The following is a 23456-nucleotide window of genomic DNA, read 5'->3' on the forward strand; positions in this document are numbered from 1 at the left end:
GAGGGGGACATACTATGGTTTGGGGGTGTTTTCTGCTAAGGGGACAGGACACCTTCACATCGAAGGGACGATGGACGGGACCATGTATCGTCGAATCCTTCCCTCAGCCAGGGCATTGAAAATGGGTCGAGGGTGGGTATTCCAGCATGACAATGACCCAAAACACTTGGCCAAGGCAACAAAGGAGTAGTTCAGGAAGAAGCACATTAAGGTCCTGGAGTGGCCTAGCTTGTCTTAATCCCTTTGAAAATCTGTGGAGGGAGCTGAAGGTTCGAGTAGCTTCACATCAGCCTTGAAATCTTACTGAGTTGGAGACGATCTGCAAAGAGGAGTGGGACAAAATACCTCCTGAGATGTGTGCAAGCCTGGTTTTGCCACCAAGTACTAAGTCATCTTTTGTAAAGGGATCAAATACTTATTTCACTCATTATAATGCACATCAATCTCTGACTTTTGTCTTCTGGGTTTCTGGAGGTTTTCCTATTGTAATTCTGTCTCTCATAGCTACAATAAACCTACCATTGAAATTATGGACTGGTCATTTCTTCGTCAGAGGGCAAACGGGCAAATTTAGCAGGGGACCAAATACTTTCCCCCCTCACTGTACATGGAAAAATACGGTATCTCTGATGGGCACAATACAGCTGTTGATTTCAAATCTAGGAATACATCTATAGAGACTTGGAACCTAGGCTTACCTGATTAAAATATAAAAAAAACTCGTTTAGATAATTTTGCCTCCTAGTAAGATGGAGTCTGAGGTATGTCATGGTTCTCCTTTAAGGTTCAGGAGAAATGTCATATGGTAATCTGTCAACATTCTGTGGGGTAAGCCATGCCACTTTACAAGGGGGGAACTGTAGCTTGTTGACCTAGGCCTGAGTTTAGGCCTGAGCATGCCTTAATCCAGAACCAAGTGACCAAATTGGTTCTGTATTTATATTGATATGGGCATTAGCAAAGTTCATTCTTTGGATAGCTCTGAAGTTGTGTGAGTGCACTATAGAAATGACAGATCTGAGAAATAACCTGATAAAATGGGATATATGCATGCTTATGTATATATTTATAACATGCTGGTGTTTAGTTTTAAAAAGATACATCTTCCTCTTACTATTATTGCTGGTGCCAAGCTAGGGTGGAAATCTCTGTGTGAAAATGCTGCTGATTTATTTCATGTATTTTCTCTGCAGGGATAACTAACCACCCCACTTTTCATGATATGCTGGAATGATAGTCACCCACTGAAGAGCCTGGCATTGGGAGATTCCTGAAGCATTTGCACTTCACGGGTAGCAATGGAGTATGAGAGGAGGTAAAATATTTCTCTAACTATTTCTGGCTTTTGTCTGGTGGAATGTCTCAAAAAGTAACCATATTAGCCCAATGACCAGTTCCCCACCTTTTGCCACTAAGCATGTAAACAGTGGGATGAGTTCGGCACTAATTCTGGACTCTGTAAAGCAAGTGGAGCCCGAGCCGCTGACACGCTGCGCGTGGCTCTTGCTTTGCACAGCGTGTCAGTAGGTCTGGCTCTGCTTGCTTTACACAGCGAGCCGGGAGAAGGGACAGACGCGAGTCCGCCCCTCCTCTGTAAAGCAAGCGGAGCCAAAGCTGCTGACACACTGTGCGCTCAGCGTCTCTGGCTCCGCTTGCCTTCGCTCCATAAGACGCGCAGACATTTCCCCTTTTTAGGAGGGAAAAAGTGCATCTTGTTGTTGTTGTTGTTGTTCAGTCGTTCAGTCGTGTCCGACTCTTCGTGACCCCATGGACCAGAGTACGCCAGGCACGCCTATCCTTCACTGCCTCTCGCAGTTTGGCCAAACTCATGTTAGTAGCTTCAAGAACACTGTCCAACCATCTCATCCTCTGTCGTCCCCTTCTCCTTGTGCCCTCCATCTTTCCCAACATCAGGGTCTTTTCTAGGGAGTCTTCTCTTCTCATGAGGTGGCCAAAGTACTGGAGCCTCAACTTCAGGATCTGTCCTTCTAGTGAGTACTCAGGGCTGATTTCTTTGAGAATGGATAGGTTTGATCTTCTTGCAGTCCACGGGACTCTCAAGAGTCTCCTCCAGCACCATAATTCAAAAGCATCAATTCTACGGCGATCAGCCTTCTTTATGGTCCAGCTCTCACTTCCGTACATTACTACTGGGAAAACCATAGCTTTAACTATACGGACTTTTGTCGGCAAGGTGATGTCTTTGCTTTTTAAGATGCTGTCTAGGTTTGTCATTGCTTTTCTCCCAAGAAGCAGGCGTCTTCTGATTTCGTGACTGCTGTCACCATCTGCAGTGATCATGGAACCCAAGAAAGTGAAATCTCTCACTGCCTCCATTTCTTCCCCTTCTATTTGCCAGGAGGTGATGGGACCAGTGGCCATGATCTTAGTTTTTTTGATGTTGAGCTTCAGACCATATTTTGCGCTCTCTTCTTTCACCCTCATTAAAAGGTTCTTCAATTCTTCCTCACTTTCTGCCATCAAGGTAGTATCATCAGCATATCTGAGGTTGTTGATATTTTTTCCGGCAATCTTAATTCCGGTTGGGGATTCATCCAGTCCAGCCTTTCGCATGATGTATTCTGCATATAAGTTAAATAAGCAGGGAGACAATATACAGCCTTGTCGTACTCCTTTCCCAATTTTGAACCAATCAGTTGTTCCATATCCAGTTCTAACTGTAGCTTCTTGTCCCACATAGAGATTTCTCAGGAGGCAAATGAGGTGATCCGGCACTCCCATTTCTTTAAGAACTTGCCATAGTTTGCTGTGGTCGACACAGTCAAATGCTTTTGCATAATCAATGAAGCAGAAGTAGATGTTTTTCTGGAACTCTCTGGCTTTCTCCATAATCCAGCGCATGTTTGCAATTTGGTCTCTGGTTCCTCTGCCCCTTCGAAATCCAGCTTGCACTTCTGGGAGTTCTCGGTCCACATACTGCTTAAGCCTGCCTTGTAGAATTTTAAGCATAACCTTGCTGGCGTGTGAAATGAGTGCAATTGTGCGGTAGTTGGAGCATTCTTTGGCACTGCCCTTCTTTGGGATTGGGATGTAGACTGATCTTCTCCAATCCTCTGGCCACTGCTGAGTTTTCCAAACTTGCTGGCATATTGAGTGCAGCACCTTAACAGCATCCTCTTTTAAAATTTTAAATAGTTCAGCTGGAATATCATCACTTCCACTGGCCTTGTTGTTAGCAAGGCTTTCTAAGGCCCATTTGACTTCACTCTCCAGGATGTCTGGCTCAAGGTCAGCAACCACATTTCCTGGGGTGTATGAGACCTCCATATCTTTCTGGTATAATTCCTCTGTGTATTCTTGCCACCTCTTCTTGATGTCTTCTGCTTCTGTTAGGTCCTTTCCACTTTTGTCCTTAATTGTGGTAATCTTTGTACGAAATGTTCCTTTCATATCTCCAATTTTCTTGAATAAATCTCTGGTTTTTCCCATTCTGTTATTTTCCTCTATTTCTTTGCATTGCTCGTTTAGAAAGGCCCTCTTGTCTCTCCTTGCTATTCTTTGGAAATCTGCATTCAATTTCCTGTATCTTTCACGATCTCCTTCGCATTTTGCTTGTCTTCTCTCCCCCGCTATTTGTAAGGCCTCATTGGTCAGCCACTTTGCTTTCTTGCATTTCTTTTTCATTGGGATGGTTTTCGTTGCTGTCTCCTGTATAATGTTACGAGCCTCCATCCACAGTTCTTCAGGTACTCTATCCACCAAATCTAAATCCTTGAACCTGTTCTTCACTTCAACTGTGTATTCATAAGGAATTTGATTTAGATTGAATCTTACTGGCCCAGTGGTTTTTCCTACTTTCTTCAGTTTAAGCTGGAATTTTGCTATAAGAAGCTGATGATCTGAGCCACAGTCAGCTCCAGGTCTTGTTTTTGCTGAGTGTATAGAGCTTCTCCATCTTTGGCTGCAGAGAATATAATCAATCTGATTTCGATGTTGCCCATCTGGTGATGTCCATGTGTAGAGTCGTCTCTTGTGTTGTTGGAAAAGAGTGTTTGTGATGACCAGCTTGTTCTCTTGACAGAACTCTATTAGCCTTTGCCCTGCTTCATTTTGATCTCCAAGGCCAAACTTGCCAGTTGTTCCTTTTATCTCTTGACTTCCTACTTTAGCATTCCAATCCCCTATAATGAGAAGAACATCCTTCTTTGGTGTCATTTCTATAAGGTGTTGTAAGTCTTCATAGAATTGATCAATTTCGGTTTCTTCAGCACTGGTAGTTGGTGCATAAACTTGGATTACTGTGATGTTAAAAGGACTGCCTTGGATTCGTATCGAGATCATTCTATCATTTTTGAAGTTGCATCCCAGTACAGCTTTCGCCACTCTTTTGTTGACTATGAGGGCCACTCCATTTCTTTTACGGGATTCCTGCCCACAGTAGTAGATATGATAGTCATCCGAACTGAATTCGCCCATTCCTGTCCATTTTAGTTCACTGATGCCTAGGATGTCAATGTTTATTCTTGCCATCTCATTTTTTACCACCTCCAGCTTACCAAGGTTCATGTGCATCTTAGGGAGCGAAAATACGGTATTAGATAATAATTTCTTGTTAGTCTGTATCACTACCTTATTAAATTTTGAATCCTTTAAAAAACCTTTCTTTTGATCTGCGTTGAATATACTCTTAAGCTGTATATATTGCCATCTATCCACGAGGTAGTCTTTTATTTCTTCACAGGTTTTCAGTCTAAACTTTCTTTGTTGCTCTTCTAACAGTTGTCTTCATATTTAATTTTTTGATACTAAATGCTTCAGTCGGTGATATCCACCAAGGTGTTTGCGGTTCTATATATAGTCTATATTTGTTCCAAACTTTATATAATGCTCCTCTTAATATATGACTTGTAAACTCTTTATGTACTTTTAACTTTTTCATAATTCAGATACGCATGCCATCCGTATCTATTATTAAAGCTTTCAAGATCTAATATGCTTGTTTTTTCCAATTTAATCCAATCTCTTAACCAAATTAAACATTCCCCTTCATAATATAATTTTAAATTTGGTAATGCTAATCCTCTCTTTCCTTTCCGTTAATAATTTATATTTTATACGCGGTTGTTTTCCTTGCCATACAAATCTCATTATATCTTTCATCCAATCTTCAAAACAGTTTTCCCTATTTATAATTGGTTTCGTTTGAAACAAATATAGGATTTTTGGTAAGACGTTCATTTTGATTATGGATACTCTTCCCCATATTGATAACTGTAATCAACTGTTCAGATACAGCAAGGAGTCACTGGTGCTCCCTAGTGATGTAAAATTTCCTGAATTTTTGAAGCTCGGAAAAAACCCCGGTTTCTTTCTGGTTTTTTTCGGGGGGAAACAAAAATTTATGGAAAAATTGAAAAAAATGCTACATTAGCACTTTTTTTCCCCTTTCCAGATTGAAAGTCATTCTGTTACTTTAGAAACATAAAATATAACTATGGACAATTTTAATGGGCATAAAATTATCACAACTAGCATATTAAAAATATAGTGTATTTTATTATTACAAACATAATTTACTTTTAAAATAATATTTATTTGTATTTGTAACAAATGGAGCAACAATCTCCTGAACTGTTTACTAGTTTATGTGGAAGGGGGGGGGGGATTCCATAAAATAATTTTTAAAAATCCAGAAGTAACAATTATTCATATTTCCTCTCCACAGTATTTAAAAAAACATTCTCATAAAAAGAACTGAAGAAGGAAGTGGGACTAAGTTTTGATGAATGGGCATGAAATTTAATCAGAATCATTTTCTGAGCTGTAATTAAGTACCGTATTTTTCGCTCCATAAGACACACTAAGATCAGCAAGAGATCGGGAGAGAGATAAGTCCCCGGCTCCCTTTCAGCCCCGCCCTCTAGCCCAGGCCTCCATTGTTGAATGTGCTGCAGAGGGAGGTTGTTTGTTTCCCCAGCGACATGTGACTGGCTGATTAGATTATCTGTCTGGAAACTGTAGAAAAGGCTCCCTTTCCTTTAGAAGCTGCAGAAATGTGAGTTGAACTCCATAAAAACGGGGCTTTTCCTCTTTGCTTTTGCTTTTCCCCCTTTGCAAAAAAGCTGCAAATCTTTTAGTTGATCCTCAAAAAAACAGGGCTTTTCCCTTTGCAAAAAAGCTGCAAAACTTTTAGCTGATCCTCAAAAAAAGGGCTTTTCCCTTTGCAAAAAGCTGCAAAACTTTTAGCTGATCCTCAAAAAAACCAGGGCTTTTAGAGGAGATAAAGCAGACTTTTTTTTTCTTGTTTCCTCCTCTAAAAATGAGGTGCCCCCTATGGTCCGGTGCGCCCTATGCAGCGAAAAATACGGTATATACTTTCAGGCCTTTTTTGTTACTCTATATTTTCTTCCAGTGCTTTGAGGCCTAGTGAAGAGGAACAGAACCAATGCATACCACACATATGCAAAAACAAAACTGAGACCTTTTTCTTTTCTGGTGACAACAGCACCTCCTAAAGGAAGAAATGTATCTGTTCTTGCTTTGGAGAGTTCACTTTGTAACCTAGGACTTGCTTGTCCCCACAGAAATTAGAATAATCTGATACCGTACATATTTTTTAGCAGTGATTTATAAAATATTTGAACCCCTTATCTTAAAATATTTTATTCATCATGTTAAAATAAAATATTCCATAATCTATTTTTTATTTTTTCAATTTTTTTGGGAAAAACCCAAAAAGGCTTCAGGAAAAAACGATTTCCCCCCGAATTTTTCCGGTTTTTTTCCGGGCCTTCACATGTCTAGTGCTCCCAACTATCAGATATTGCATGTTGCACTAGCATCTATACTTATCAGCCCATGACAGTGCTTTAGATTGTAGCCAGAGTGCTATTCACTAGATGACTTCAGCTCAAGTTACTCTGAATGCAGGTAGGGTGGGGGAATCCATTGTTTTTATTCGTTTCCTATGAACATATTACAAAGTGGGGATTACTTTTATGGGTAATCAGCACTGATAGGTATAGCAGATTTCCTTTATTTTATACGATCTAGAGGTGGTCGTGGAGATCGGACTGGTCGGTATGGGGCTGTTGAGCAGACCCTGGATGAGAGGTTAGAAGGCCGAAACCAGAGAGACCATGACTACAGAGATATGGATTATAGATCCTATATGAGAGATTTCAACAGCCAGGAGCCTACCAATGACTATGATGATTCTTCTGAGGAACACAGCGTGGAGGTAAGTTGTGGGGCGGAGCTGTTGGAGACGCCTGTCCTCTTTGCGACAGTGGCCTGTGTGACTCTCTGAAGAGCTGCCTCTCCAGAGGAAACCATCTGATGGGGGGATTTCACAGCTGATTTGTATAAGCAACTGGCAGTAGGAGTGGGATTTAGCACCCAAAAGTTGTGCTTTCGGGTGTAGTTTTGCAAAACTGCTGTTGTGGGGAGAATGTAACAAGTTAAGTACCATATTTTTCACTCCATAAGAAGCACCAGAACATAAGACGCACTTAGTTTTTAGAGGAGGAAAAGAAGAAAAATATTCTGAATCAAATGTTGTACTAAACTGGTATTTAATAAACAACCTGCCCTCCCAATATTTTATTAAATTTGGAAGAGGGGGGGAAGGAAGGAAGGAAGAGAGAGGGAGAACTCACATTTGTGTGTGTCTGTGGGTGACGCTGGAACTCCGGCGCAAGAGGAGGAGCCGTTCAAAAGTCTGTGACCATCTTAGTCACTCTCAGATTCTGGAAGTGGTGCTTTTCAAGAGCGCCCCCAACAAAAGAACTTGGGCACCCCAAGTCTCCTCCTCTCATCCCTGCGTTTCACCCCTCTACGCAGTTGGGGCGACGGAACTGCCGTTGCCCCGTTCTCCACTGAGCCGCTTGGTCGGTGTTGGGAACCTGGAGCCTCCCACAGCCCCTTCCCCATGGAGCTCTCTTCCTCCCTGTCGCTCACTGAACCGCTTGGTCGGTGTTGGGAACCTGGAGCATCCCACAGCCCCTTCCCCACAGAGCTATCTTGCTCCCTGCTGCTCCCGCGGGAAGTCTCCCTGCTGATCCGGTGATGTTGAGGACCTGCAGCCTCGCAGAACCCTTCCACCACCCCGCTGGGCTCTGATGGTTCCCTGACATCCACCCCCTCTCCAAAGTCCCCCTCCTCCCCTGGCCCCCTTGTGCTGCCGGGGTGACTGTGGGAAACCTACGAAAGATTCTTCGTCCTCATCGGTGGAGTCAAAAACCGCCTCCCAACCATTTCCCCCTTCTCCCGAGGAATGGAAACCCCGAAACTCCTCCTCTTCATCCGTGGGTGCAAAAATCTCCCTGAAACTCCACATGGTGCATAAACGCCTGGAAACACAGGCTCCCGGCTTGTAATCCAAAAGGCATAACGAGGTACTTTTAGGCCCCCAGGGGCGTGAACATGGTTGTTTTCCACTCACCCCCCTCGCGGACCCAAATCAAGTTGTATGCCCCCCTCAGGTCCAGTTTGGTGAAAATCTTGCTTTTACGCACCCTCGTCAACAGGTTGTCGATGCGAGGCATGGGGAACATTATGGTTCAGTAAGGGAATTCAGGAATCTAATCACCACAAGGCGGTGCTGTTGGGACTGTTTCTTGTCCACAAAGAAGACCGGGCTCCCACCAACAGCCCTTGATTCCCTTATGAAACCCCTCTGAAGATTTTTGTCAATAAACTCCTTCAGAGCATCCACTTCTTGATCCAACATGGAGTACAGCTTCCCTGCTGGCAGCTTGGCCCCTGGGACCAGATTTATCTGACAGTCATACGGTCTATGCGGGGGCAGCTATCTACTTCCCGCTCGCTAAACACTTCCCTGTGGTCAGCGTATTGCGGAGGAATTCCCCCTGTTTCATCCAGCCTGCCCACCGAGGCGTCCCCCAAGCAGTTCTCCACACAGTGTGCCAAACCGAAAGTGAGCGACCGCTGGTGCCAAGAAACGACTGGGTCATGGAGGGCCAGCCAACTCATCCCCAAGATGATTGGGGGTCCTGCCAAAGTCGTCACATGGAAAGCCATAGTCTCAGTGTGACGTGCCACCCTCATTCTCTCTTTTTTAAAAAATAATTTTTATTCATTTTATCATATATAACAAAACAAGCACACAAGAACAAAAGAAAATCATAACATAAACAATTTAACACTACAATGAAATATACTGTTCTTGTTCAGTCGTTCAGTCGTGTCCCACTCTTCGTGACCCCATGGACCAGAGCACGCCAGGCACCCCTATCCTCCACTGCCTCCCGCAGTTTGGCCAAATTCATGCCAGTCACTTCGAGAACACTGTCCAACCATCTCATGCTGTGTCGTCCCCTTCTCCTTGTGCCCTCCAGCTTTCCCAACATCAGGGTCTTTTCCGGGGAGTCTTCTCTTCTCATGATGTGGCCAAAGTACCGGAGCCTCAACTTCAGGATCTGCCCTTCCAGTGAGCACTCAGGCCTGATTTCCTTAAGAATGGATAGGTTTTATATTTTTCCAGTCCATGGGACTCTCAAGAGTCTCCTCCAGCACCATAATTCAAAAGCATCAATTCTTTGGCGATCAGCCTTCTTGATGGTCCAGCTCTCACTTCCATACATTACTACTGGGGAAACAATAGCTTTAACTATACGGACCTTTGTTGGCAAGGTGATGTCTCTACTTTTTAAGATGCTGTCTAGGTTTGTCATTGCTTTCCTCCCAAGAAACAGGCGTCTTCTAATTTCGTGACTGCTGTCACCATCTGCAGTGATCATGGAGCCCAAGAAAGTAAAATCTCTCACTGCCTCCATTTCTTCCCCTTCTATTTGCCAGGAGGTGATGGGACCAGTGGCCATGATCTTAGTTTTTTTGATGTTGAGCTTCAGACCATATTTTGCGCTCTCCTCTTTCACCCTCATTAAAAGGTTCTTTAATTCTTCCTCACTTTCTGCCATCAAGGTTGTGTCATCAGCATATCTGAGGTTGTTGATATTTCTTCCCACAATCTTAATTCCGGCTTGGGATTCATCCAGTCCAGCCTTTCGCATGATGAAATCTGCATATAAGTTAAATAAGCAGGGAGACAATATACAGCCTTGTCGTACTCCTTTCCCAATTTTGAACCAATCAGTTGTTCCATATCTAGTTCTAATTGTAGCTTCTTGTCCCACGTAGAGATTTCTCAGGAGACAAATGAGGTGATCTGGCACTCCCATTTCTTTAAGAACTTGCCATAGTTTGCTGTGGTCAACACAGTCAAATGCTTTTGTGTAGTCAATGAAGCAGAAGTAGATGTTTTTTTCTGGAACTCTCTAGCTTTCTCCATAATCCAGCGCATGTTCGCAATTTGGTCTCTGGTTCCTCTGCCCCTTCGAAATCCAGCTTGCACTTCTGGGAGTTCTCGGTCCACATACTGCTTAAGCCTGCCTTGTAGAATTTTAAGCATAACCGTGCTAGCATGTGAAATGAGCGCAATTGTGCGGTAGTTGGAGCATTCTTTGGCACTGCCCTTCTTTGGGATTGGGATGTAGACTGATCTTCTCCAGTCCTCTGGCCACTGCTGCATTTTCCAAACTTGCTGGCATATTCAGTGTAGCACCTTAACAGCATCATCCTTTAAAATTTTAAATAATTCAGCTGGAATATCCTCACTTCCACTGGCCTTGTTATTAGTAGTGCTTTCTAAGGCCCTTTTGAATAGAATAGAATAGAATTTTATTTACGGCCATAGGCCCATACAAATAAAAAAACACATAGAAAACAGTTTGTGCAAGTGGGAACAACAGCTACTAAAACCCCACAGTAACAATAAAATACAATAAAATAGAATGGCAAACTAAGCCTTAGCTAGCTTGTAGTGCTCCTTTTGACTTCACTCTCCAGGATGTCTGGCTCAAGGTCAGCAACCACACTACCTGGGGTATACGAGACCTCCATATCTTTCTGGTATAATTCTTCTGTGTATTCTTGCCACCTCTTCTTGATGTCTTCTGCTTCTGTTAGGTCCTTCCCACTTTTGTCCTTTATTATGGTAATCTTTGGACGAAATGTTCCTTTCATATTTCCAATTTTCTTGAATAGATCCCTGGTTTTTCCCATTCTGTTGTTTTCCTCTATTTCTTTGCATTGCTCATTTAAGAAGGCCCTCTTGTCTCTCATTGCTATTTTTTGGAAATCTGCATTCAGTTTCCTGTATCTTTCATGATCTCCCTTGCATTTTGCTTGCCTTCTCTCCCCCGCTATTTGTAAGGCCTCATTGGGCAGCCATTTTGCTTTCTCGCATTTCCTTTTCTTTCTTTTTTTTATAAGAATTTATTGGTTTTTTCATAACAAGCAACACTCCAACACCTTCACCAACATTAACCCCAACACTTACCCACCACTATACATACATACAAATACACCAACGATTTCCGTCTTGTTCCAAAAAAAAAAAATTCTTGTTCGAATCATCATTATTGACTTCCCCTGCTTTCTCTCCTTCGGCTCCTATTCCAAATTTTACTTTAATAACTTCATATCTCTGAAATTAAATTCATTTAAAAATTCAAAACTAAAAATTCTCCTTAAAATCTTGTTTTTTAGTTTACAATAATATTTCACTTCTTATCTTGAATAAAATCAAATCATATTGTAACTTCATATAGCTAATAACAAAACTACGTGTCTTAACATATTATTCTTCCTCTCTAAACATATTGTTAAACATATCTTAACATATTATTCTTCATATCTTAACATACCCTGTTTCTCCTAAAATAAGACATGGCCATAAAATAAGCCATAGCAGGATTTCTATGCATTTGCGAAATATAAGCCGTTCCCCAAAAATAAGCCATACCCCGAAAATAAGCCATAGTGACGTGGTACCTCCCATTAAAACAGCCTGGAGAGGCGTGGCTTTGCAGCGTACCGATGCGACGCGGTTAAAATAAGACATCCCCTGAAAATAAGCCATACTGTGTTTTGTTGAGCAAAAAAAAATATAAGACGGTGTCTTATTTTAGGAGAAACACGGTATTATTCTTAAATCAAATCACATCTAACATCTTCTTTCCCTAAAACTGCTGCTAATAAAAGAAAAACAAAATATCTCTTTTATAGTCCAAAAACTTAAAAGAAGCTTGACACACCGGCTTCAGGATACCAATACAGTTCATCCTATCCCACTTCTAACCATTTTCCTTTTCCATCTTACGTCGGATCCACTCCTCAAATTGTCCTCTTTTCTTATACAACCACAGATCCAGACACAGTTCGCAGCCATCCTTGCATAGAGTATCAGGGTATACAGTTCTTTACCTTCCGGCTTCTCCATTTCGACATTCCATTCTTCTTTAATTTGTAGACTTAATAGTTTCTTCGCCATCACTTCCGAGCTCTCACCCCAGAAGTTGGATATATATAACCTCCTCGTCCTGGGTCTGCCACCCTCACAGGACTTTTCTTGTTCCTCTCGGAGATGCCAAACCGTTTTACTCTGTTCTTCCAAAATCCCCTTCAACTCTTTGCCAAGGCTTTCTTCAATTGCAGTCATTTCCTGAAATGTCTCTTCTGTGGGTAGTACTTTTTCTGACATGTCCCGGTTCAACAACACCAGTCTCTGATTAAGTAGCTCCAACCTCAAAAAAATAATCCTTTGTTCATCAGTCAGTCCAGAGTCCAAGATCAGCTCAAAAACGAAACTCAGCATGGCTGAAGTGGGCATAGGTGTCAGATTACAGTGTTTTTCTAACTTAGTGCCAGTACATTTCCTTTCAGTCTCAAACCTTCGCAGCCATTTTTCCTGGAGCCAGGGCGCAAGAATTATAATTTCAAAAGAAGATATTCTTCACCATCTTACCCCCCAAAGGGAGATCTAAACAGTCTCACTTGTCAAAATTCAAAACAAAGTAACCATCACTGTAACAGCAGTCTGTCAAAATAGTTATTTTCTTTCCACCGAGGGGAGGGAAACAGGCTTCCTTTCTGTAATGCCTCCCGGGTCGTTAAAAGTCAGAAATAAGTCCAATCCAATACTCACGACCACCGGGCTCCTTTTTTTTAAACTTCTGCAGGGAGAACGCTGTTGCTCACTGCGAGCGGCGGCCGCCGCTTCGCCGTCCTGGTTGGGGCATTTCCCCTATAGCCCGGCTCCGTCGTCCCTTCACCCCCACTCCCCCTTTACAGGGGGAACGGGGGAAGGGTTCGGAGCCATAATGGGCCCGCCGGGGAGCCCGAGGCGCAGGACGCTCTTCCCGCGCCTCACCGGAGCCCCGCTTTGCGGTAGCGGGGCTCCAACCCCCGGGACAGCCTGGGTCGCCTCGCTGCCGAGGCAACCCACGACCGCCCGCAATGGCGTCGCCGCCGGAAGTCCGCATTTCCTTTTCATTGGGATGGTTTTCGTTGCTGCCTCCTGTATAATGTTTCGAGCCTCCATCCACAGTTCTTCTGGCACTCTATCTACCAAATCTAAATCCTTAAACCTGTTCTTCACTTCAACTGTGTATTCATAAGGAATTTGATTTAGATTATATCTTACTGGCCCAGTGGTTTTTCCTACTTTCTTCAGTTTAAGCTGGAATTTTGCTATAAGAAGCTGATGATCTGAGCCACAGTCAGCTCCAGGTCTTGTTTTTGCTGACTGTATAGAGCTTCTCCATCTTTGGCTGCAGAGAATATAATCAATCTGATTTCGATGCTGCCCATCTGGTGATGTCCATGTGTAGAGTCGTATCTTGTGTTGTTTGTGATGACCAGTGGGAAGGACCTAACAGAAGCAGAAGACATCAAGAAGAGGTGGCAAGAATACACAGAGGAAGAGTGTTTGTGATGACCAGCTTGTTCTCTTGACAGAGCTCTATTAGCCTTTGCCCTGCTTCGTTTTGAACTCCAAGGCCAAACTTGCCAGTTGTTCCTTTTATCTCTTGACTCCCTACTTTAGCATTCCAAACCCCTATAATGAGAAGAACATCCTTCTTTGGTGTCATTTCTATAAGGTGTTGTAAGTCTTCATAGAACTGGTCAATTTCAGTTTCTTCAGCACCGGTAGTTGGTGCATAAGCTTGGATTATTGTGATGTTAAAAGGTCTGCCTTGGATTCGTATTGAGATCATTCTATCATTTTTGAGATTGCATCCCAGTACAGCTTTCGCCACTCTTTTGTTGACTATGAGGGCCACTCCATTTCTTTTACAGGATTCTTGCCCCAGTAGTAGATATGATAGTCATCCGAACTGAATTCGCCCATTCGCGTCCATTTTAGTTCACTGATGCCCAGGATGAAATACACTATTTTTATCTAATTTTCATAACATCTTAATGGGACTTCCTCCGGTCTTCCCTTCCTGGTTTCCAATTTAAATCCTATTTTAAGCAAATTCATCTTCATATTTAATCTTCCTACCTCTTATTATCCATTTAATCATTTATTCATTTCATAACCCATTTTTGCATATTATCTTAAACAGCATATTTATTTTACTCCATGCTATTTACCTTTTCTTCTTTTTTATTTACTATTACTAATAATTCAAGGAACCCCTAGGTATATCCTCTGAATTTCTTATCTTAAACCTTAAAATAATATATTCATTAACTTTTATAATTTTTCCAATTTTCCAGCTCCCCCTCCCTGTCTCGCAATATCACTGCCAATTCAGCAAATTCATCTTTTCTACCTTCTCTAACTCCTCCTCTTACCATCAGGTTCTCTCCCCCCCCCCAGTGTCAGCAAATTCCTTAAAATCTCTTCTTTAATTCATTCTAATTAATAACATAATAATAAAATACAGTGTATGACATCCTTTTATATATTTGAACATGGCTATCATATCACCCCTTAACCTTCTCTTCTCCAGGCTAAACATGCCCAGCTCCCTAAGCCATTCCTCATAAGGCATCGTTTCCATGCCTTCGACCATTTTGGTTGCCCTCCTCTGGACACGTTCCAGCTTGTCAGTATCCTTCTTGAACTGTGGTGCCCAGAACTGGACACAGTATTTCAGGTGAGGTCTGACCAGAGCAGAATACAGTGGTACTATTACTTCCCTTGATCTAGATGCTATACTCCTTTTTTAAAAAACAGAAAAAATCATATTTATTAAGTATTTTATACACAAAAATTAAACAAACTACAAACTAACAAACACAAACTACAAATCACACAAAATAAACACAAAATCTACCTCTTATCAAATACACCTTCCTCACATTGTAGTGGGACTTCCTCTTATCTCCTCTTCCTGCGTCCCTTCTAAAATATTCTTTAGTAACTTCTGTCTTTCGTAAATTCATAAACTTTATTTGTAATTTCTAAGCATATTATATAGATCTAGATGCTATACTCCTATTGATGCAGCCCAGAATTGCATTGGCTTTTTTAGCTGCTGCATCACACTGTCGACTCATGTCAAGTTTATGGTCTACCAAGATTCCTAGATCCTTTTCACATGTACTGCTCTCAAGCCAGGTGTCACCCATCCTGTATTTGTGCCTTTCATTTTTTTATTTCATTTCATTTTTATTTTTTTGCCCAGGTGTAGTACTTTACATTTCTCCCTGTTAAAATTCATCTTCATCTTTTAAGGTTCCCGGTAATGGCCACTGCCTCCAGGTCCCAGTCAGAAGAATCGGCTTACGTTTTTAAATCTCTCCATGTCCAAATTTCTTTTAAACCCAAATCCAACTATTACTCACAATTTCCCTTGACCTAAATCCTTATTTTAGACGGAAAATCTGCCGCTAGCCATCACCGATAACCAGAAGCTTTGATTGAAGAGGGTAGCGATGTCAGTCCCTAGTGCCAAGGGCTTCCTACCCCTCCCGCTCTCAGCAGCTGTAAATCGGCTGCCGGGGGGAGAGGGAGCTCCAAAAGGCACCCGCAGGGTCGCCACGTCCCCAAGACGCCCTTCTTGGGGTTTCTACAGAGGTCCACAGCGCTTTTGTGGATTCCCCCTCCCTTTCCAATCAACTGTTCCGGAGCTCCAGATTCTTTGACCAAAGGCTGGCACAGCAGATCGGAAGTCCGTGCCACCCTCATTCTCATTGGAGGAGTCTGGTGCGTGACCGCTCCCCCCAGCAGGTCCCTCCTGTCAATGGTCATAACTTGCAAGGGAAAGTCCAAAGGGTGTTGGTGCTCCAAGGCGAAACCCTGGTCAAAAAAATTCGCTGACGCTCCCGAGTTTCTGCGGTGGCTTCTCACGAGTAAAGAGTCCTGACTCCGGATCCTCTTATTTACAGGATTTATTGTACAACTACATACGTTGCAGAGCTCAAAAGTCTGTGACCATCTTAGTCACTCTCATATCCTGGAAGTGGCGCTTTTCGAGAGCGCCCCCAACAAAAGAACTTGGGCACCCCAAGTCTCCTCCTTTCATCCCTGCGTTTCACCCCTCTACGCAATTGGGGTGACGGAACTGCCGTTGCCCCCTCCTCCACTGTGTCGCGGATTGCTCCACGGCGTTGTAGCAGAGAAGTGCAAAAGCCACAGGTTCTTTAGTGGCACTGTTCCCCCACAAAACTTACTTCAAAGCCTGCTTTGGCCAAGTCAGGAATGCTCAGGAGATTGTTTTGCAAACTAGGCACACACAACACATTCCTGAATGTGTGTCCCAGCTGCAGGAACACAACCTCCCCCTCGCAGACCACATTAGCTTTCTGGCCTGTAGCAAGACTTACATGTTTTTTGTTAGAAGTCCTAGCATCAGTCAACAATGCTTTTTTCTTACAAAAAGTTTGTGAAGCTCCACTGTCCAGGACCCACAGCTCTTCACTTTCTTGGCTGTCTGCAGACACCCAAGCGGTAGACTCCTGCTGCCTCCTGTGTTTCTGCTGCTTCTGGCGTTTCCTCAGGCAGTCCCGAAGCAAATGTCCACTGGACTTGCAGCAAAAACACCTTTTTATTTTGTTGACCACCAGCTGGTCTGCAGCAGCTCCTCCTGGCTGTTTCTCTGCCTCCTGGCACCTCTGCTCCTCCTGGCTGTTGTTCCCTCTGGGATGCTCCAACAGCTGGGCTGAGGTCGTCTTTCGCTCGGCACGCCTGTCCTCCTCTGCATACAACCGCCCAGTGACGTATTCCAGAGTCAGCTTATCAGCCTCCACAGACTCAAGGGAATTGACCAGCATATCATAGCTGTCGTCAAGAGAACTCAGGACTATGAAAACTTTGTCCTGTTCCTCCACAGGCTTCCCTCTTAAGGCTAGCTGCTGGAAACAGTCTGTTAGGAACTTTAGGTGGTTTACCAGGGAGTCACCCGGTTTCTTCCGACACCGGTACATTCTCCTGGTTAGTGTTATCAGAGAGCCAGCCGTCTCCTGCACATGGACAGCTCTGAGTGTATTCCACGCCTCCTTTGCCGTCACCTTATCTGCTACATAGACAAGCTGGCTGTCGTCCACTCCAAGGATGATTGTAGCCAGCGCTCTCTCGTCCTTTTCTAGCTGGGCCTCTGCTTGTGCCAGCTTTTCCTCGTCCTCTTCATCCCGGTCATCCTGCCAAATCTCGGGGCTGTGGCGTAGTTTCCACCACTTTCCACAGGCCCTCACGCTTGAGGAAGTGTTGCATGCGGACTGAACAGATGCTGTAGTTTGTGGCCGTCAGCTTTTCTAGCCACACGCCAGCTCTGGACTGCTCCATGCCTGTAGCTCACCTCCAGCTCACCACGGCTAGACAACTGCTACCTGGACTTTTGCGCAGCGGGACCAGCTGGGCCCATAACCCTGTCACAGATTGCTCCACGCCGTTGTAGTAGAGAAGTGCAAAAGCCACAGGTTCTTTAGTGCAGTATTCTTTTAATGTGAGCTATATACATACAGACAGTTCATACAAAGACAAGTAGGACTCACTCTCACTCTCTCTGACTCCACTCTACACCACCACGCCCTGCTTAACAGGTTCCCCTTTAATACAAGACAACAGCCAATCATCTGTCGGCACACTCTTGCTGAGTCACTCTGACACAGTAAGGTTTGTAGGTCTATTGCATCAGCTTCTTTTACTTTGCAAGCAAGCTCAAGACTGCAGACTTACTAGGCTACACAACATTCTATGTATCCCGACACACTGAGCCGCTTGGTCGGTGTTGGGAGCATCCCACAGCCCCTTACCTACGGAGCTCTCTTCCTCCCTGTCGCTCCCACTGGAAGTTCCCCTGCTGCTCCGGTGATGTTGGGGACCTGCAGCCTCGCAGAGCCCTTCCACCACCCCACTGGGCTCTGACGGTTCCCTGACAGCCGCCTGCAGCATGTAAGCGGCTGCCACTTTTCTTCCTGTACAGCAAGCAGGGAGAAGGGATGCATGGCGGCCCCATCTGCCCCTCCTCCCTGCTCGCTGTACAGGAAGAAAAGCGGCAGCCGTTTTGACCGCTGCCATGTCCCCTATCTCCGCCCCGGGAAGAGCAAGCGGCGGGCGAGAGGAAGTGGGGCAGATGGACGAGCAGCCGAAAGGACTCCTTTTGGCCACCCACCCCCGCTGACATCCCCCTCCGATGCCCACAAGAGATCGGAGCCTGCGGCTGGAAGAGACACAGCACAGCGTCTCTACCAACCGCGGCCCTGGTCTCTTGCGGGTTTTGGAGGGGAGCGGGGGCAGAAACGGGGGCAGACGGGCGAGCAGCCGAACGGGCTTTTGGCCATCCGCCCCCCCCCTCTGACGCCCACAAGAGATTGGAGCCGTGATTGGGAGAGGTGCTGCGCTGCGCCTCTTCCAGCAGCAGGCTCTGTTCTCTTGCGAGGCCCGCCCCCACCCCCTACGATGCCTACAAGAGATCGGAGTCTGCGGCTGGAAGAGACACAGCACCTTTCCCAACTGCGGCTCCAATCTCTTGCAGGCGTCGGGAGGGGGGCAGGCAGCCAAAAGCCCTTTTGGCAGCTCGTCCAGCTGTAAGAGGCACAGCGCAATGCCTCTCCCAACCGCGGCTCCAATCCGTTCTCACAAGCGTCAGAGGGAGGCAGAAGCGGGGGCATACAGACAAGCAGCCAAAAGGGCTTTCATCCGCCCCGCCCCCTTCTGACGCCCGCAAGAGCAGGTACAGGAGCCTGCAGCCAGGAGAGTGCCTTTGCTCCATAAGACGCAGAGACATTTCCCCCTACTTTTTAGGAGGGGAAAAGTGCATCTTATGGAGTGAAAAATATGGTAGCTGCCACAATGAAATATGTGGTCATGTGGGTCAATATGCTATTGGTTGTGTGAAGGAATCATGGAGGGAAATGTTGGAACAGGTAATGGAACTGGACTCGTGAAACAGTCCCAGTTGCTAGAAAAATGCTGTATACTGTGGAAGATTGCTTTTCCTATGGCACCACCAAAGGCAGAGGAGTGAAAGTGGTGATGGTGCTGTGACTGCCAGACATTTAGTAGGGAATTGTTAGGCCTTGTCCCGCAGAGCTGGGCACTACTCTGTTAAGCGCATCCATCTGAGCTTTTCTCTTCTCTTTTGTACAACAATCCTAACCCAGGATTCCTATGAGGCCTCCTCTGGATCAGAGACACAACGTAGAAAGCGGGACAGCCCCAGTGAGCAGCTGGGATTTCCTGCAGATGGTGACTACCGGGACCAGGACTACCGCACCGAGCAAGAGGAAGAAGAACAGAAGGCTAGCAGCATCGTTATGCTGAGGATGCTGCCCCAGTCTGCCACTGAGAATGATGTACGTTAGACAGTTGGGCTAGGAGGCACTGCTTCCTTGCAGTAACTTGTTGCTGTTGCTTCCTTGTTTCTCAAACTCTTACTTCTTCAATGCTCCCTGATGTTGGCATTGATCACTCCTTCTATGCTTTTCTGCAGATCCGAGCCCAGTTGCAGGCACATGGATTCCAGCCCCGAGAGGTGCGGCTGATGCGGAATAAAGCTTCAGGTGAGCTCCCGTTCATAGTTCTATCTTTTCCCTTCTCTTGGTATTGCCATAATGTTTCACCTACCATGTGACACACTCCAAACTAGAGTGTGTTCTTCCAGATATGTATCTATGTGGAGCTGGTTTGCCCTGTGGCATTAGTTTTGGTCTGTGGTATGTACATTCCCCTAGTGCTTAGAACCAACCAGGCTTTTAGATGTCACCAATGGATCATTAATAGCTCCTTGTGCGCTATTGTAGTTCTGTAAACTTGGGTTCCTCTGCTGTGTGATTGGCAGAACATTGAGGCCTATTCTTGGTTCCTGTTCTTTTCCAAGGTTTGTTGCATACTATATAATTGTGAGCATCCTCAGATCTAGCAATTCAGCATTTATTTCCATAGGAAGATCTTACTTGGTTTCTTCTGCCTTTCTTGCTTGGCCTCTTTCTCTGTGGTAGGAGACAAAAACCAACAAATGGATGAAGGATGAAGACAATCCTTTTGGATATGTATGGTGTCTTCCACTTGGTCTCATTTGATAAGATATGAGGTTTGCAGTGATTCTTCTTGGATCTTTGCAGCCTAAGTTGAGCTCTTTTTAATAGTGGCACTGAGGAAACTGATAGGAAGGCAGGCTATACAACTTTTAACCTATCAAGTTGAATGCTGCCCTTTAGCCATATATGGCTTACCAGGAACATAATAAATCTGTTTGAATTTTTTTCTTATTATCGTGGGCAGGCATGGAGGGAGGATTTGTCAAGGTCCTTTTAACTCACCAATCAAGTATTGTGGTCAGTTTGAGTGGATCCTAAGTTATGCAGGCCTCCCCTAAGGAAAGTAGTTGCCAACCAATTGGGGTGGCACTGGAAAGTAAAAGGAGAGCATGAGATCCCTTAAGTCTGTTCAAAGATAAATGGTCAGGCTGCGCTCTTAGTCTGCATCTTAGGACTGTTTTTTGAGTAAAGTTATAACCAAGCAGGTAAGTTTGCTCCTTCTTTCCAGGGTTACTCCCTGCATCTGACACACACTTGCTACCTATGAGTCACGGTTGTGTACCTTTTTCTTTTAAAAGAAAGGTGTGTATGTGACTATGGTCCTCTGTATCTGCCCTCTGTTATACCAGGCCTGAAAAGGGCTGGTTGGTACTGCAAGATGGAGGGTACAGAAAGGCACCCTGCTTCCATGGGCAGCCAAAGGCTGAGAGAAGCAAAGACACATTGCAACACATTACATAAATGGGAACACCCATTTTTACAAGGACAGAGTCTGCAAACCTTGAGAATAAAAGTTCCCTGGAGAGTTGTAACCTCTTGTCCACAGCAGCTTGCTCTTGTGCATATTGGTTCAATTCTTTAAAAAAATCATCTGCCATATTAGAATAGCAAACCTGTTCATAGACTTCCAGCATTATGCTTAGTTACAGTATTGCTAGGGGGGAAATGGGGAACAGGTTAATCACTGCCATATTAGTTGGTTGGTTTCTGCACATCTTTTCTGGGTTTGTATGAACCTTCTTCCAATATAGGCACATGTTGTTACTAGTGTTTATGTAGCTCATTCTTCTTCACAACAGCTCTAAGAGAGATCACTATTATTTCTGTTGTCTAAATGGGGAAATGAGGCTAAACATCTGGCCCAAAGTCATCCAGTGAGTCTTGAGGCAGAACTGGGATTTGAACCCAAATCTTCAAAGTTCAAGTCCAACAGATCACAGCTGTGTATCTCTTGAAGATGCCATTGCTGCTGGGTCCCTTGTGCCAGTGTCCTCTGTGGTGGGTGTTTTTTGTGCTCCTTCCAAAACAAGCAGGCACTGCACCTTTCCGAATGATAGCACAAGTGCCCTAGTGTGGCATTAAGAAGGAACCTCCTGCACAGATGCTTTGCCACAGCTGTGGCTTACACTTAGGGAAAAAGTGGTAGATAGCTAACAGAAAAAGATAGCGTTAGTGGAAGCAGTAGGAATAGATCTGCTTGGAGCCATCACTCTCTATTACAACTTTTCACCATATGGAGGTATTATGAGTTGGTTGATAAAGGCACAGGACTGAAAGTTGTGACTTCACAGATCTGTTCCCAGCTTGGGGTGAGGGAAGGGGAGAAATACTTTGAGGTTTGAGTAGAGGTGAGTGGCAACTGTAAATCAGAAACATTCCTTGCTTAGGATGATCAGAAGAGAAAGCAACTCCCCTTTTGTGGTCAGCATCTGAGTCTGCACCATCCCACTTTACATCTAGGGTGCCCTTTCTGTGCCTTTCCACTCTTCCCTGTTTCTCCCCCGCATCCTGCCCTTGCCCCAATTGGTACAGCGACAGGGATGCGTGATGTTGGCTGGATCTGTTGACTAACACACTGCGTCTGTATCTGAATGCTGTCCTCCAGGTCAGAGCCGGGGCTTCGCCTTCGTCGAGTTTAATCACTTGCAGGACGCTACACGATGGATGGAAGCCAATCAGGTTGCTTTGCTGCACTTGAAACCCACAAGTACTGCTACTGTTAATGACCAATCCAAACACCTGGTTCATATGAAAAGCCCCAGCCGCTTTCCCCTTAGGAAATCACTGAAGGGAATGGGGAAGAGGTGTTAGGTCTGAATCAGATATCTCTAGTCTCAGGAATCAAACAGAGAATTTGACATTTTGGGACCATCCAAGTCCCAAGAAGTGGGGTTCTGGTGTATTAGAATAGGGACACAAAAAGTAAGGACTTCTGAGTGGTATTAACAACCCAGGGAGTGGGTTAGACTCTGAATTTAATTTCCACATTGGGGAGAAGGTGGTCTAGCAAGTTGAGCAGGGGATCTAAGGATCTAGGCTTTGATCCACAGTAGTGGGGGCTGGAGGAGTTCCTGGTAGTAAGAAAAGGGTTTGGGGAGTTAGGACTCCTGTGTGCTCTTTCTGCTGTGGATATGTGCATGATCCTGAGTGTGATACAGACTCCAGTCTCAAAGGGTGTCTGTCAGAGATGATGATGATGATGATGATGATGATGATGATGCATGTGCATTCTCTTACAGTGCAGTCAGGGTTCAGTCAGGATAGGAAGCTTTCCTGGGAGGCCTTGTCTCCTTCCTCACAGCAGTCTCTATCTTGACTGCCCATCTGTGCGAGACCCCTTGTTTCTATCCAGCACTGTAGGATCACAGTAAAGGTGTGAAGGGCCACAAGCCAAGCTTTTAGACCCCAAACTGTGTCTGCTTTGACCAGAGTTTCAAACTATAGTCTTGTTTCCAAGCAGTCATAAGGTTGGTGAAAATGCACCCCTAGCCCAATATGTTTGGGTTTTCCAGTGTTTATGCAGTCATGGCAATTGCTTTTGCCATCGCCTCCTCCTCCTCTTCCTTCTGTTCTCTTGTGTTGGCAGTGTAGCTGGGCTCTGTGTGCGCATCCCCAGTGGGAGCTGACACAGGTAGCCCTGGCATGGCTGAGATGATGCACTTTGCTCCAGATGCAGGAGGGGATAGTGCAAAAACTGGCCTAACAGGAAGATGTGGGCGAGGGATTATTTCCAGCACAGTTTCTACAAGCGTGTGAAAGTAGTAATATGTTACTTTGTAAGATTGCAGCAGGTCAGAGGTAGCGTTTGTCAGAACAAGATTCTAGCCTATGGGACCTTGAGTTAAAAGCTCCTAGCAAACGCTTTTAGAAATTGGTGTGGCTTAACTCTCTAGTCTTATAAATTATGAGTCCTGATT

At 44.7% G+C, this 23456-nt stretch overlaps 1 protein-coding gene across 5 annotated transcripts in view; it reads left to right on the plus strand.

The window, feature by feature from the left end:
- Positions 1–23456, plus strand: part of RBM10 (RNA binding motif protein 10) — a 62164-nt gene that overhangs the window by 15741 nt on the left and 22967 nt on the right. For 4 of the 5 annotated variants that reach the window (XM_033173285.1, XM_033173289.1, XM_033173288.1 and 1 more), the window contains exons 2-6: positions 1194–1315; positions 7015–7201; positions 19384–19575; positions 19713–19782; positions 22145–22218. In XM_033173285.1, the coding sequence (XP_033029176.1) occupies positions 1299–1315; positions 7015–7201; positions 19384–19575; positions 19713–19782; positions 22145–22218 (540 nt within the window). In that variant the 5' untranslated portion in view covers positions 1194–1298. The remainder of the gene's footprint in view (positions 1–1193; positions 1316–7014; positions 7202–19383; positions 19576–19712; positions 19783–22144; positions 22219–23456) is intronic. The other variant, XM_033173287.1, reaches the window with a different exon arrangement.

This window comes from Lacerta agilis, chromosome 16 (genome assembly GCF_009819535.1).
Source record: "Lacerta agilis isolate rLacAgi1 chromosome 16, rLacAgi1.pri, whole genome shotgun sequence".
Taxonomy (NCBI): Eukaryota; Metazoa; Chordata; class Lepidosauria; order Squamata; family Lacertidae; genus Lacerta; species Lacerta agilis.